This window comes from Elgaria multicarinata, chromosome 1 (assembly GCF_023053635.1).
Source record: "Elgaria multicarinata webbii isolate HBS135686 ecotype San Diego chromosome 1, rElgMul1.1.pri, whole genome shotgun sequence".
NCBI classification, from domain to species: domain Eukaryota; kingdom Metazoa; phylum Chordata; class Lepidosauria; order Squamata; family Anguidae; genus Elgaria; species Elgaria multicarinata.
In genome coordinates, this window is record NC_086171.1 from 47,460,406 (window position 1) to 47,476,578 (window position 16,173).

Sequence of the window (16,173 nt, forward strand, 5' to 3'; positions counted from 1 at the left end):
GACTGGTCCTGACTGAAACCTGGAGAGGAGCCACCAGCTGCCACTGGTCATAAATGTGGTAATTTGTGCATTAGAGCTATATCCATAACCAATGTGGTGGGGGTGGGGGTGGTAGGAGTTGCTTTCTAACATACCTGGAGACCACCAGGTTGAAGAAGGCTGCTATAAGCAAACATGGTTTCTCTATGATTTTTTCATTCTCCCATCAACAACACATACACATAGCAGGTGCAAGTTTTGCATTCTGAGCTTTATAGTCATCCAAGCGTGATCCTTTTTTAAATTTTCAGACTGAGAGTAGCCTTCTAGAGGTGTGGAGTGATTCTGGAGACTATGGTGGCCAATGGAAGAAAGCAGAAATACACCTGGGGAAGATGAGAAATTTCGAAGTTATATTTGAAGGCATTCGAACCAAAGACCTCGGAGGAGGAGCAGCGATAGACGACATTGAATATAAGAACTGCAGCACAAGTAAGTCTTAACGCAATGTTAATTTAATATGGAACCTTGCTAGGGTTTACATTTTTACAGAAACTCTATTCTTTAGGGGAAATTTCCTTACAAGTGCAGCATTTTAAAAATGACAGGCTGGAGCCAAGATCTGCCTTCTATGAGAAGAAGGGACTGTCCTTGAAAGGAAGGGCTCTGCTTGCAGAAGGCCCCTTCACCCAATTTCTGGGTATCCCACATCACAGCACACCGTTCAGTAAAGTCTCCTGGTTCCCTGTGTAGTATTTTCTGTGGGATGGAGGACTGCTCTCTTTCAATGAGGTTGATCCACTATAAAGCTGGATTCATTCATTTATTTATTTATTACATTTCTATACCGCCCAATAGCCGGAGCTCTCTGCATATATTCAGCCCAATATATGCAGCAACACTCCAAATAAATAAATAAATAAATAAATAAATAAATCCAACTCCATTTTTGTAAATAATACATGATCAAATATAAGAATGTCTACAAATACCCTATCCATGAAATGCACCCCACTGTGCAAGGAGCAAATTTTGGACAGAGTGAGGAAAGCTCAGATTGTTTCTCCACTAGAGCCATTTAGCATTGCTAAGGTGTTGCAATTAGCTGGAGCCAGAAATAAAATGATGGTTACACTCAAGTACTTAATATGGTATTATACTAACCTGCAGTGCTCTTCCCCATTGCCAGGATCCTCCTACAATATTTATACATAAGGTTCCCAGTAAGGTTAATTCAAAGTTTCCTTCTTGTAGGTTCAGTCTGTTTTATTGTTTCCTGGTGAATGCAAGTAGGGTGTTATTGATGAATAGCCTATTAGTTGTCCCTTGAATAGCTTCTCTTAATTGTGCCAATGTCAGTTGCTGTACCCTCAAAAGAAAGAAAGTTTTGATTATGGCTTTCCTTTCATTATGATTTTTTATTTCATTTTTATACTTCACTAGAAACATGAAAATTAAAAAATGCAAAGAAATCAATTAAACCCTCCCCTTTGCAGGAACAGAAACTAACATCAAGGTAATTAAGACTGTCGGGTCAAGAGGCACTTAGTGGGCTATTCATCACTAATTCTTTTGGTACCCTACCTTCCATCCAATTAGAATATTTTCATTTGAATTAATATTAAGGTGGACAAAACTTGGAAGCTGTAAGGCCAAATGAGTTTATTCTGAGCATTCAGCTCAGCTGGGTGCAAGTAGATCACTCAGTTATGTGAGTGGTGGTCCTTATTTTGAGAAATGGTGCCTCCATGGACAAGAGGGATGTATCAACAGGCTTGGGGAACCCCAAGGTTTCCGGAAGTACAAAAATTATTTAGGAGCAATGCTTCAGGAGGGGAACCCATACAGCCAAATAAGAACTCAGCATGCCCAGTCATCATGGAATGCTGACTGCTTGTTGGAATGAGCAATGGAAAACCAGAGGGAGTAGGAATGGAATGAAGTATCTTGGACAATGGCAGGTTGCCAGCCAGCCATGAAGAAAGCCCTCCACCCTGCAACATTTTGTTGCAGTTCCCACTTGTTCCATTCTATTCTCATTTCTTGGTTTTCCTATCCTGCTATGTTCATCTCATCGCGTTTAGCGATGTTTGTTCATCTCATCCTTTGGTGTTAGATCAGACATGAATATATTGCTGTTTAGTGGTTTAGGGATGTCGCAAGCATCCAACTGGGGCCTTAACTAGACCTAAGGTTTATCCCAGGATCGTCCCAGGGTCATCTCTGCCTGCTTCCGGGATATCCTGTGTGTCATTTACATGAACAGGGATGACCCCGGGACAATCCCAGGATAAACTTTAGGTCTAGCTAAGGCCTGGGTCTCCCTCCACACATCTGCCCCTCACGGACCCAGTCAGATGCCCTCGGTGCAAGGGCAGACTTCTGGCATCGATTCACACCCTTTCCCCACCCCCCTCTGCGTTAATGGCAGCTGCCATTAAGGCAGTGGGGGGAAATGTGCACTTTCTAGAGCCTCTGGAAATTGCACACTTCCCCTTGTTGTGTTAATGCCATTAATACAGCAAGCCAGCACGCGTGGTTGCCGAGGGCTCGCGACTCTTGCAAGCGCTTGGTGGAGGCTCCCACAGCCTGCTTGGGGGGGGGGTAAGAGGGGGTGCCAGTAGCAGTGGGGCAAGCAGTCACGGAGCGAGTTCTCACCAATCCCACCCACCCCTAGTGGTGAGGACAATACCTTTTCCTTCTGCCCCCTGTGCATTATTCTTGCACATTTGCCCAAACTTTACTCCTCTTTGTCACAAGTGTGTGATTTGTTCTACCCCAAGAAGTGGAAGTTAGCAGAACTGGAAATATATGAACTCTCCTGCGCTCTTCTTTGATTAAAAAAAAAAATGGACATCACGCACCGCATGTAGACTGAGGGGGAGGATCTCGCAATCATCATATTGCGAGATCATCCCCATCCACCCCCCTCATCTAGCCATATCCAATGTCATTTTGACAAGTCTACGGTCGCAACTGGGATTACCAGTTCCTCAGCATCCTAACCAAAAAATCTTTGGTTATTGTGGGATCCACCTGCCTAGGTTGCAATGCCTCAAGACAGAATTCTCTAAGAGTCGATACAATTTGTTAAGTCTGTTCTGTGTCAGAATCAATGCACATCTTTAGATTAGACGTGGCTTTCTTCATGACACATGTGGCTGCATAAAATTCCCCACAGCTTTGGAATTGAAAGTGCACCTCATTTGATATGACTTCTAGCTTCTGCCTGAGGAAATGCTTTATCTAGCGTTTCCCAGAGACAACTGTCAAGGTCATCCGCGGCCATAGATATTATTGATGAACATGCTGATAGTGTGGTGCTGTTGCTGTAAGTATCTGAGCAATTGGCAAGACATCCTGATAGGAAAAGCAGTGAAAATGAAACCGTTTATCTGAAATATTTTCCCGAATCCTTTTAAAAAATTATTCATGAAACGTTATTGGACGTGAATGGAAAGTTACTTCTAAGAAATCTTTCTGAACTTGTGCCAAAAACCTAAAAACGTCCCGGGTGACGTTTGTCCCATGGTCAAGTTCTTCTCACAGCACTCTGTTTCTGAAAAAGTTTTAAAAGAATAGCAATAATCATGATGTAAATGGGGGATAGAGAATCACTGACTGTTTTCTTAAGGCATGTTTTCCTCTGTAATAGTGTAATCCTACGGTCCTTCAGATTACCTAGAAAAACCCCTCTGAGGCAATATAATAATTTTATTTCTTACCCGCCTTTCCATCTGGATTGAGGCGGGGAACAACAAGTATAAAATACATAAAATGGAATTAAAAAACATAGTATACATCCTAAAAACATCCTAAAATTCCACTGGATAGGCCTGCCAGAATAGATCAGTCTTTATAGAGAGAGTTATGATGTGGGAGGTGTTTTTTATTATTTATTTATTTATTTATTTATTTATTTATTGCATTTCTATACCGCCCAATAGCTGAAGCTCTCGGGGCGTTTCACAAAATTTTTAAACCCAGAGCTCTCTTTTCTGGTCCTCCCAGCCACCATGGAGACCTCTATGAGGTTGGACCTCCAACCTCATAGAGGTGGGAAACTGTTCTGCCAATGGGATGAGCAGGAATGGCTGGTGGTCCTGGGGAACATCAGTCCTCCTAGCCCCTGACCATGCAGCCAACCAAGAATGCCCCTCAAAGCACCCCGTGTAGAAGTCTCTGGCATAGCAGAGAGAAGACAAAGGCCCTTTCTACACCTAAGGATTATCCAAGGAAAATAGAGGGATCATCCCTGTCTGCTCCCGAGATCCCCTGTGTATCATTTGGATGCACGGTTATGATCCCGGGATGATCCCTAGAAAAAGGGCAGGTGTAGAAACAGCCAAAGAACTCCTTCAGATGGGGGGAGGGGTGTTTGTCACATGTCCTTACCGTGGCTCTGCTTCCTGCATCTCTTCTGCCTCTGCAACAAGTTGTAATTACACCAGGAAGAGAGTAGGAAGAGATTCGCAACCACATGGCTTGTACAGTCTCAATGCAGTTGAACGGGACAGCACCTTCTAGTGGGCATTTTATAGCGCAACTTTGCCTGCACACAGCAGGAAAACCCAACAAATATTGATTTAACCCCAAAGAGTCAGGTTTTCTGAGGTTTTATTTTTAGCATTAGAATGGGGAAATGGAGTGGGAGATGCACAGGAGGTTGACGGTGTCGTCAGAATGACCCACGAACATCCGTGAGTAGCCAGTAATGAGCATGGTATAAAAAGCTTGTTTAAAGAAGCTCAAAAAGATGGCTCCATTTAAAGAGGGGAAAGTTTGGAATAACTGTGTGCCTACTGTACTGGTGGTGTATCCCCTTTATTTATTTATTTCATTTATACCGCTCAATAGCCAAAGCTCCCTGGGCAGTTCACAAGAATTAAAACCATTCAGTATAAAACAAACAGCTCCTTTCACAGAGAGTTCATTCATCTTGTTTACCTGCATTTTAATATTCTCTCCTCCTCTTTGTTCCTGCTCCTTCATTTAATACAGGCTGTGCATCTTTGCCACAGCGATCCATCACTCATTATTCCTATAGTGAAAGCGCTATAGCTAGTCAAATTTATTTGAAAATGGCGCATCTAATACAAAGAAAAGCAGGATAAAAAGAAAACCAAATAAACACATAAAATATTAAAGCCTTTCCCCTTTCTGTTGGTTTTCCTCCCTGTAATTTCTTGTGTATCTGAGGTGACTAAGGTTCCTGTTTTCATCTGAATGTACAGGATAGCATTTAACCTTCAAAGAAACAATATAGCTTTGAAAGGAGCGAGGGGAAAGGCCTTCAGAATCTGCTGATTGCATGTAACACTATCATCACGTCCTGATTTCTGCCACTCTCAAAACTCATCCATTTTGATGGTAGGATGTCAATGGATATCTCAAAACTATAGCAGTACAAGCCCTATGTTGGGAATGTCTAAGATTCTTCAAAATTCTAACTTTGATTTCTTCTATCACAAAGATGTTGTGCTGCCTGTTCAAATATTTGTGTTGCTTCCTTCTTGAGGCTATGGGCTTCTCTAAAGAAGTGATTTATAGCACACTCGTGACTGGCCCCTCACAGAAGTTTGCAGGTTGATTACATGATGTTGTGAATGACCATGACATCTCCTGCAGCAATTCCGCCATGAAAAGAACCACTTTTAAAGTGGTACCAGCCTAAAACGAGTGGAATATTCTGCCACTGGATGGTGCTATCTCTGTTAAAGTGAATGGAGGGAAAGTATTCAATTCAAAGCATGTGGTCACCCCTTTCTGTCCATGTAATACAGCCCATAAAAATTGCACCAAAAAGCAGGAAGCACAAATAACCCAAGTAAGCAACACAATTTCTACTTAGCGTAAAGATGCCCCATGCCACAGACATGGAGTTGTATCCAACTGTGCTGCCTGTGGGCAGAACAGACAACACTGGTGAAATTGATTCCCCTTCCTCCTGGCACCACAATATACCTACTAAATCTGCTCTGGAGGGTTGGAAGGGGCTCTTGAGCAGATTGGTGGTGGTGGGGATATGGAGGGTTCAGGAGAAAGGAAATGGAGTCCTGTTGAGTGAGCAGAAATCTGTTTGCAAAATGTTGGACAGAACTCACGGCCCAAGATTCATAGTTCTTGATTTTTATCATGTGTGCTGAATCATAGTATTAATTCATGGCTGGCAGTCTGTACTGTTTCTGTTGGGTATCTCAGTTCCTCCTGTGTGAACAATGCTTTGTGCTGGCTTGATTACATTTGATAGCTGTCTTCAATGTCATTGATTATTTTCTGTAGCTGGTCCCCCCACCCCAGACTGGTACAAACTATCCACGGCTTGCTCATCAATAGTATATTATGAATGCAGAAGACCTGGCAGGGGTCTGACGTGATGAGCAAGGGGAAAAAAGAAAACACGAGGGCAGCACAAATCAATATAGAATATAGAAGGCCAAAGCCAAAATAGTTCAGATGTGGTTTGTTATATAAATGTCATATAAAATACAGTATGTCAAATAAAAAGAAATCCTTATACATTAGGCTCATAATACTTTCCTGAGAAATAACATTATAAAAGTTAAACTGACATAATAATAACATGCTTTCCAACAGTGCAATCCTAGACATGTATACTCAGAGGTAAATCCCACTGAGTTCAATGTGGCTTACTTCCTGGTAAATTGGTACAGGATTGTGGCCTAATTGTTCTAGGTGCTTAAAATCCATTACAAGGAAGGTGAAATGCTGGCTAGCACATTTACATTTCAGCTTTTTAAATGGAGTGTGTGTGTACATTCCACATATTATTTTCACACGTGATAAAGAAGAAGTTCCTGGCTGTTTAATTAGTATCCTTTTTAACAAATTGAGAATTTGGAGAGTTTTATTTCCCCTAAATTGGAGGTGTAGTCATGATCATTTGGTTTCCACAATGCATCATGGATGGGTGGGTGTAATTATAATTCCAAGAAACACCGCATAGTTATTCTCATGATGCCATTTTAAACCTAAGACTAATTTCTTTGAAACTAATGCTGTCTGATAGAATAACAAGGGCCACTATTGCCTCATGAGATGGAGTCAAATGATGCAGCAGTTAGGGTAGGCCCTGTATTGACAGCTCCATGTAGGGATAGAAGGGGAAGTGGGTGGCATTGTACCTGCTGGCCCTGTCACCAAAATCCATTGATTGGCTCTTCAGCACAGAACTGACATATGCACAAGTTGTAGACATGTAGGCTTTTCCCATGCAAAGGGTACAGGCTACAAGCACAGAACCAATCAATACATGAGCTCAGGCAGGCTCAGCAGACATATCCCTACTCTCTCTCTCCACCCATTGATTTCCCCCATATTTAGCTGCCTGCACAGGGCTAGAACTTGTGAGAAAGCAGGGAACAGCTGAGCCAAACAGAAGAATGTGACCAGAACACTACTCCAGAATGGGATAGTCACTTCAGGAATGTTTTGTTCTCCCCTGAAGAAAAACATATAAATAAAACAATTTAAGTGTTGTTTCTCTTGCATTGACTTATAATAAATATGCCTAGGCCACAGTGGGAGCCCACTAAAGTGCTTAGCCATACGCATACGGCAGATGTAAGTGTTTTTACAGTGTATAATTCCTATGCCATTTCTATGATATTCCTAGCACTTGCCAAATTCTTCAATCCCACTGGTTCAAAATTACTTCATTGGTTAGTCATGCCGAATTTTGGTGTCCGCACTAAGCATGATAAACCATAATGTGATGTAACATTCCCATGCAAAAGCTAATAAATAACTTAAAGAAAATGTTTATTAAACTACTGCATGCGTTTGCAAATTCATCATGTCCATAATTTAATATTATTACTGGGGCACACACATATGCTCATTTATCCACAGTTCTGAAGATCATTTGCCATTCATTAAAATTGCTTTGAGTATGTTGCATTGATCCGGTTCACATGACAAACCACCTATGGTAGATTGTCATGATGTCTGAACCCCACACAGTTTCTGCAGGGTGGCTTATTTTTCATGAGCAAGCCACCCTGAGAACCCATAGCTTATTCTTGGGTTGTTCAGGGTGGCTTGTTATGACATCCAAACCTAGTTAGGGCAACTATTGTGGATTGTCGGGAACAGCTAGAGAGCTAGTGGCAACAGGATCAGTTATGTTGGCAGGCTGGCCCCCATTTTGCATCTACCACAATGCAAGTGAGGGGTGGGGTAAGAGAACAGATCAAGGTTAAAGAACAGAAAGCAGAGAGTAGGAATAAGTGGGCAATTCTTACAATGGTGGGATGTAAGAAGAGAACTGTTGTGTCTAGCTCCAAGGAAGAGATGGAGCGATTGCTGTGCTAAAATCTGCCCTCCAATTTCCTGAACTGTTTCTTCTCCCATGAAGGAGGCTTACATTTTTCTGCCTTGTGTTTTATCATTTCTTTGGAATTTCTTTTGGTGAAGTTTTTGAGCTTATCTAATCACGGCAAGGTGGCCAAGGGTGCTCTGTGTGTGTGTGTGTGTGTGTGTGTGTGTGTGTGTGTTCTTTTCTATTACATAACTTCCTAATGCTATGCAGCCTCATGACCTGGGGGGGGGGAGGGGAAACCCACTGTGAAAGGAATTACCTTATGAATTACCTTACTCCTGGGCTTTAATTGAAGTGTGGGAAGCCAAGGAGGCTATCGATTGCTAGAGAGAAGATTGTACAATGAAAAACTGGACCCATGCACTCACCCGTTGGCCACCGTCTAAATAAGTTAAGCTAGGGTGACCATGTGGAAAGGAGGACAGGGTTCCTGTATCTTTAACGGTTGCATAGAAAATAGAATTTCAGCAGGCGTCATTTGTATGCATGCAGCACCTGGTGAAATTCCCTCTTCATCACAACGGTTAAAGCTGCAGGAGCACTGCCCTCTTGACCAGATACAAAAGAGGGCAGGGCTCTTGTAGCTTTAACTGTTGTGATGAAGAGGGAATTTCACCAGGTGCCTCATGCATATAAAATTCTGCTGAAATTCTATTTTCTATTCAACTGTTAGATACAGGAACCCCTTTCCACATGGTCACCCTAGTTAAGCACAAGAAACCCAAACCTTCTTCACCATTGAATTTCTTTCTGAAAGCAATTTCTTTCCTATCAGATTGAATGAGAACACCACTAGTTATCACAACCTTGTGCACGTGGAGATCAACAAGGTAAATTAATCATTGTCCTAGTGCTGAATTGAATTCCAGTCTACTTAAAGCTTTCCCACCATTAAGCTCTGAATGTTGCCGATAGGGTAGTCTAAGCAGGTACAAGCCATCATTAAAAGTGAGTGGGATTGAATAACATCTGTTGGAAGCCGTAAATCACTAAAGTGATGGTGTGTAATGGGTAAACAAATCAAAAAGGGCATTCTTTGATTTAATTAAAGTATTGATTTGGCTGTCCTGTTGGTTTCAGTCGGAGAGGAATCTGGGGTGTGCCCTGCTGATTCTGACTTCGTGTGTTGGAACAAGAAATGTATTGAGTTTCACCTTGTCTGTGACTACAAGGCTGACTGCAAAGATTGGTCAGATGAAGCTGATTGCAGTAAGTACTTCTATGTGCATTAATGCATTAATGCAAGCTGGCGGTTTTAAATCTTAAGTGCTATAATACAACTTCTTTCAGCGACTCAGGATAGGATAATTAAAAACATACTGTTTCTTTGATGGTTCCCCTTTAGGGTGGATTCCTGCATTGAGCAGGGGGTTGGACTCGATGGCCTTGTAGGCCCCTTCCAACTCTGCTATTCTATGATTCTATGATTTATTTATTTATTTATTTATTACATTTTTGTACCACCCAATAGCCGAAGCCCCCTTGAGGCCAAGACTTGGTATTTTCTTATACTGGGAGACTTTCCTTGAATCAAGGAAAAATCTAGCTGCAACTTGAGCCTAATTCAGATATTTCACCTTCTTGGCATGTTCCTTACCACACAGACAAAGGTAGGGTGGGAATCTTTTAAGAAACTCAGAATTGACCGTATATCCCAGTGATGAATGTGCCCCAAATTTTATCTCCATGTGCAGCCCAACCCTATGCATGTTTACTAAAAAATAAAGTCCCCCGCCCCTGGGTAAATGTGCATAGGATTACAGCCTTAGTTTGATGTGTAATCAAAGATCAATGGATTGCTCAACAGATTATCAACAGAGATAGAAACATGTTATTGATTTTTAACGTTAAATAGTAAACGAAACAGAGTAGAGAATTTCAGAACAGCTGCCCTCTGTAAAATATTAATATTCAAATTTCTCATTCTTACATAGATCATTTGTTATTTGCATATTCTAATTAAGTGCTTCAAGTTAGGGCTGGGAGGAATTCTGCCCCTTTCCTGGGATTATTAATCCCTCATGGAAGTTGGCAATTTTCAGGGACAGGTGAAAGTCGCAGCATTTTTAGGTGACAGTTGAACTTAATTTTGGCTGATATACCAGCTACATCCTTATCTGGACAGAGATAGCTTAGCTAAGTTATCCCTGATCTGATAACCTCTCTTCTAGATTACTGTAATGCATTATATGTGAGTCTGGAAACTTCAGCTGGTCCAAAATAGGGCAGCGAGACTGTTAACAGGACTGGCCAGTGTATCATACTATGCCAGTACATTTTCATCTGCACTGGCTGCCAAGTCCATGTCTGGGCCTGATTCAAAGTACTGGCCCCTGTCTTGAAAGTGGCAGATCTGGGTTGTGAGGCCTTGGGCTCCTGAATTGGCACTCCTTCCTGACATCTACATGGGAAGGAGTGCCAATGCGGAGTTATAAAGCAGTAGTGTAGATCCTGTCCGGCTTGCAGTCTAAAGTAGTAAGTTTTGCATGACTAAGGAAAACCTCCATTGACGGTATGAAAATAGGAGTTAGAAAAGTGATGTGAACAGGCCTTTTCTCTGCAATACAGCTCTCAGGGGTAGGATTTGCTTTTTTAAGATAAGAGATTTTTTGTGAAATTCAAACATTCACTGAATAGACACGTACCAAAACAAAATGGTTTACTGTAAGATGCAAGAATCATGGCATATTGCAGCTTACATTTGTAAGCTATCTATCTGTATGACAGATAAAGGCAAGTGGAATCTAATGTTTGCCCTAATGTTGTATCCTCAGCCATGCTTTTTCATTGAGAATATTTGCCCTGCAGCAAATTGTGGCTAACATCACCTTGTTTAAATTGGACCTATTTAGACAGAGCAAATTGGCTATGCTAAATTGATTTTAAGATTCTTGGGCATCTTAGCTGAAGTCTTAACCATCCTAATAGTACTTCTTTACACAGCACATAGTTAAACTATGGAATTCACTACCGCAAGATGTGGTGATGGCCACCAGTTTGGATGGCTTTAAAAGGGGGTTGGATAAATTCCTAGAGGAGAAGGCTATCAATGGCTACTAGCCCTGATGGCTGTGTACTACCTCTGGTATCCGAGGCTGTAAGCACATATGCACCAGTTGCTGGGGAACATGGGTGGGAGTATGCTGTTGCACCCATGTCCTGCTTGTGGGTTACTGGTCGACAGCTGGTTGGCCACTGTGGGAATAGGGTGCTGGACTAGAAAGATCTTTGGTCTGAGCCAGCATGACACTTAATAATATAATGATGACCAAATCAACACTGGATATTAAACAAATTCTGATGAAGAGAAAATAAACTTTGCCATGTAATACTAACATTTTAAAAACACTTTGTAAATTCAAAAAATGTGGGTTTTTAACGTTTTGAATTATATATATATATATATATATATATATATATATATATAATGTTTTCATTATATATTTTTGTGAACTGCACAGAGAGCTTTGGGTATAAGGTATAGCTTTGGCTATGGGGAAATCAATAAAGTGAAATTCCTTGAAAAGTTTTACAACCACTAAGATAAAAGCATTGCATCTGGAATCTAATGCTCTGTAACAATCCCTCAGCAAGCCAATGAAGATGATGATTTATTCTGTAATGCTGTTATAGGGACGCTGGGTTTTCTAGTGTTGTTCTTTTTTTAAAGCTTTCCCTGCCTGCTTGATAGCATCTGCTTTCCTTCCTTATTCAGACAATGAATAGAAGCAAAGAGTCCCATATATCAGTTTGATCCTCCATAAAGCCATCCAAACTTTCTAACAATGGATGAAAGGTTTTCATGCAGGATATAAAAGGATTGTTTCATACAGAATGTAAAAGTAGACATTAAAATGAGAGCACTATACCATTGCTTTAATAATAGGGTGTGAATGGACAGGACGTAATGGGTGCACTACCTCTCTCTGATCCTTGGACATTTGGAGAGCTTCGGCTATTGGGCGGTATAAAAATATAATAAATAAAATAAAATAAAATAAATAAAAATAAAATTCTAAGGCTGCAAAACTATTCCCACTTACTTGGAACTATGACCCCATTGAACTGCCTATAGAGACCAGCCTGTCACCTTCTTTATCATCTTTTGGGTGCCAAAGACCTTTTAAATTTACTCATGCTTTTTAAACAATAGTGTGTGTGTGTGTGTGTGTGTGTAAGCTTTTAAGGTTTAACCTGCTAATGATCTCATTTTTTCACTGCCAGAAAGGAAATGTTTTTTAAAGATGCATTTTACTGTTTTTGTTGTATTTTATGATACTCTTGTTCTTCATTCTTGGTTTTGTAAGTCACCCAAAGAATATATGTTGATTGGCTGCCATATAAACATGGTAAGTAAATGAATAAATAAATAAAAACAATAGGACTTATTTCCAAAGAGCTACATATACTATAGGATTGCACTGCAATGCTTGTTTATTTTGCCTCGTTTATGTTTGGTTTCTCCAGATCATGTGTCCCTGTTCTGCTCAGTGAGCTGTTTTTTAGCATGGTGCATGAGAATGAGTGTGTGTAGCTTCATAGCATTCAGAAAACTGTAATCTCCCAGCAGCCTTATCTGTCTTCTTGCTAACCTAATGGCAATACAACAGCTCAGGGAAAAATGAGCTAGGGAACAGCCAGGGAACAGAAGAATCCGTCTTTTCCCAGACTGTGTCATTTTTGCATGTGCATAATTCTGTTCCAGTCCATTTCCACATTAATCTGCCATTTTAAAAAATCCTCTCCAAATCCATATTTTCATACATATTTAAATGTGTATTTTTCTCTCAGGTGTATTTTGCCTCCCAATATATATTCAAATGCCTATTTTGTCTCCAAAGATGCATTGAAATGCATATTTTGATACGTTTAAACCGCTGAGAACTGTGTCGTAATCTCAAAAATGAAAAATCTGTTGCACCACTAAGTTAAATAGCACACTAATCTATGAGGTACGGATCAGGACATGCTCAAAGACTGAATTCCTCAAGCATCCCCAGAATCAACTAAAACAAATAATTCCCTTTGTAAATTCATTGTAAGAGAACACACCTTGTTCGGTTGCCGGATTTATCATGTGGGAGACAAGACATTGTGTTGGCTTGTAGGGGGGGAGGAGTATTACAGATAACAGGAAGTACTACTTCACACAGCACATAGTTAAGCCGTGGAATTCACTACCACAAGTTTTAGTGATGGCCACCAATTTGGATGGCTTTAAATGGGGGTTGGATAAATTCCTGGAGAAGAAGGCTATCAATAGCTGGCTGTGTACCACCTCCCATATACACCAGTTGCTGGGGAACATGGGTGGGAGGGTGCTGTTGCACCATGTCCTGCTTGTTGGTCCTTGGCCGATGGCTGGTTGACCACTGTGTGAACAGAGTGTTGGACTGGGATGGACCCTTGTTCTGATCCAGCATGGCTCTTCTTATGTTCTTATTTAGTCTTTGACACTTGATTACAGTTCTGTAGCAGAAGGATGCTCTTAGTACCAAGCTTTGAGTAGCTCTTTATAGAGTAGAGTAAAATAATTTCCAGAATGCTCTATTCCTAATCACGCCATGCCATATCTAAGGTTATTGTTTCTGTCTTTCTTGGTTGGGTGTGTGTGTTAGCATTACCAGTGGCTCAAGATGATTGCCATTGACATGGCTAGCCATGGGTAGAATTTACCGTTTGTATCCAGTACTCTAATCCTTTGTACTTTCAGTTGTATTCTTCCTTTATTCTCTCTAAAACCAAAGTCCTATGCAGGGTTTTGTTTTTGTTTTTTAAGATTTTATTAGTTTTCCAAAACAAAATCAATCAAATCACAAGAAAATAAGAAACTAAAAATTAAAAAGGAAGTAAATAAATAAAAAGATATACATTGGATTTAAATCTAATTATTGACACAGGGTAGTACATTTAGCTCCTATTCATATTTTTCTGCTTTACTTTACAGGCCAAGGTATATGTGAAATTCGTCCTAGGTAGAGTTGACCTCCAATTTTGCCACTTTCCCTTGAGGCCTCTGAAGCCACTAACCAAGATTAGCTGTCCTTCCTTTCCAATGTAAATCTGGATTAAATGCATATTTATACTTCAAATTAGCCTCCATGGCATTATATTCCTATCAATACAGATTGACAACACTCTGCACATGGGCAAATTCCCACTAAAATTAATGGAATTGCAGCTCTGAGGTTAGAAGAAAAGTAAAAAAAAGAAAGAAAGGAGGAGGCAGCGATTTCTTTTTATCATGTGAACTTAAAAACATTCTTGCCTTCCTTTTTGTTGGAGAGTTTCATGCAGTTCTCATGTCCTTTAAAAATCAGTAACAGTACTGATGTAGTGGGAAACTGCAAGCACACTGCAAGCACTTTCAATTTTTTTTGAACTGCATTCAATTATGCATAGGCTTTATTAATAGCAGGCTACACTGTAGATGAACCATGTAGTCAAATGCCTTGGCATATTGAAATAAAAGCAATTTCAGAGACAAATGGAGGAGTCCTTTCCCCATCACCTGTAAATAGACTTGGTTTACATCGAATAGAAAAGAATGCCAGGAAGGTACAAGCAGCTAGCTGACTTCATCAGCTCTGCACATAATGGTCTTAACTGAATTACCCTGGCAAGATATTATATTAAATTCCTGTGGTCAGCTGATTTCATCATTTTAGTAAGGATGAAATCATGAAGTACGACAACAGGGCGAAAGTGAAGCATTTTAGGCTGTAATCCTAAACCCACAAACCTGGGAATAAGTCCCATTGAATTCAACAGGACTTGTATAGGATTGTGCAGTTCAAGCCCCATCCATTTCACTGGCAGCGATCCTAGAAGAATAGCAGTGTGTTCTATCCAGTTTTCGTGACAACTGCAAAGTAACCGATTTGTTTCATGAACTTTGATAGCCAAGTGCCTGCCTCATCAGCTATACAGTAGGAGAAAGTTATGAATGTGCTGTTCAAATAGCATGACCCAAACTCAATGGTTATTTGTTGAACCTGTGGGTTAGTGTGTCGTCTGGACCCAGGACATTTTCTGCAGGGTGGTTTGTTAACCATGTTGTGTGGCTTGTTAACCATGTGAACAATCCAGTAAAAAAATCATGGGTACACAAGGTGGGTTGTTCAAGAAAAATAAGCCACACTGTAATGGTTAATAAGCCACCCTGTGGAAAATGTCCTGCGTTTAGACAACACACTAACCCATAGTTCAACAAATATCCCATGGTTCAACAACAAACCACACTCTACAATTGAGTGTAGGTTAGCGTGTTGTGTGAACCCAGTCAGGGAGATTAGCTGCTGAGTCTGAGAAACCAAGCTTGGAGCAAGAGTTATATAGAGCCAACCAGATACTTATTTCTGAAGAGCAGCAGTACCATCTTCAGCTATTGTAAGGGTAGCATCGTAGTACAGCAGAGTTTAGACCAATAACTCCCTCAGTCTGATAGCTGCCTTGGTGCTGCAGTGAGCAAGGAGTCTGGACCCCTGCGACCAGAGTCCCTAGCTCAATCCCTCAGTGCCTTACAGGCATAAAGTATGTGATCAGTGCCTGGAATGCCAGTGGGGTTGGGAAAAAACATCATGCAATTTGCCCCTACTGAGGAGGTTGAATTATTGAACTGCCCTGCCCTGTATGAGATCTCCCAATATGGAAACAGCTTCCATGCAGCTGGCCATGTATGGGAAGGTGGCTTGACTCTGCTTTCTCCTGAGTAAGCTTAGAAACCTGGATCTTGATTTCCTGCCTCAGCCATGTCTCTTGGAGTTGTAGTAGCACCCTTGTGACTACCTGGATGGCATGGCAACAATCTGTGTAATCGTGCTCATTCAGGCCTGGCCAGCGTCAACAATCCC

The 16,173-nt window shown here is 40.9% G+C and overlaps 1 protein-coding gene across 1 annotated transcript in view; it reads left to right on the forward strand.

Annotated features, from left to right (window-relative positions):
• The window catches only part of MALRD1 (MAM and LDL receptor class A domain containing 1), a 288,950-nt gene that overhangs the window by 197,162 nt on the left and 75,615 nt on the right, over positions 1-16,173 (forward strand). Inside the window, exons 27-28 of the mRNA XM_063121247.1 lie at positions 291-471; positions 9,401-9,529. Coding sequence (XP_062977317.1) covers positions 291-471; positions 9,401-9,529 — 310 coding nt within the window. The remainder of the gene's footprint in view (positions 1-290; positions 472-9,400; positions 9,530-16,173) is intronic.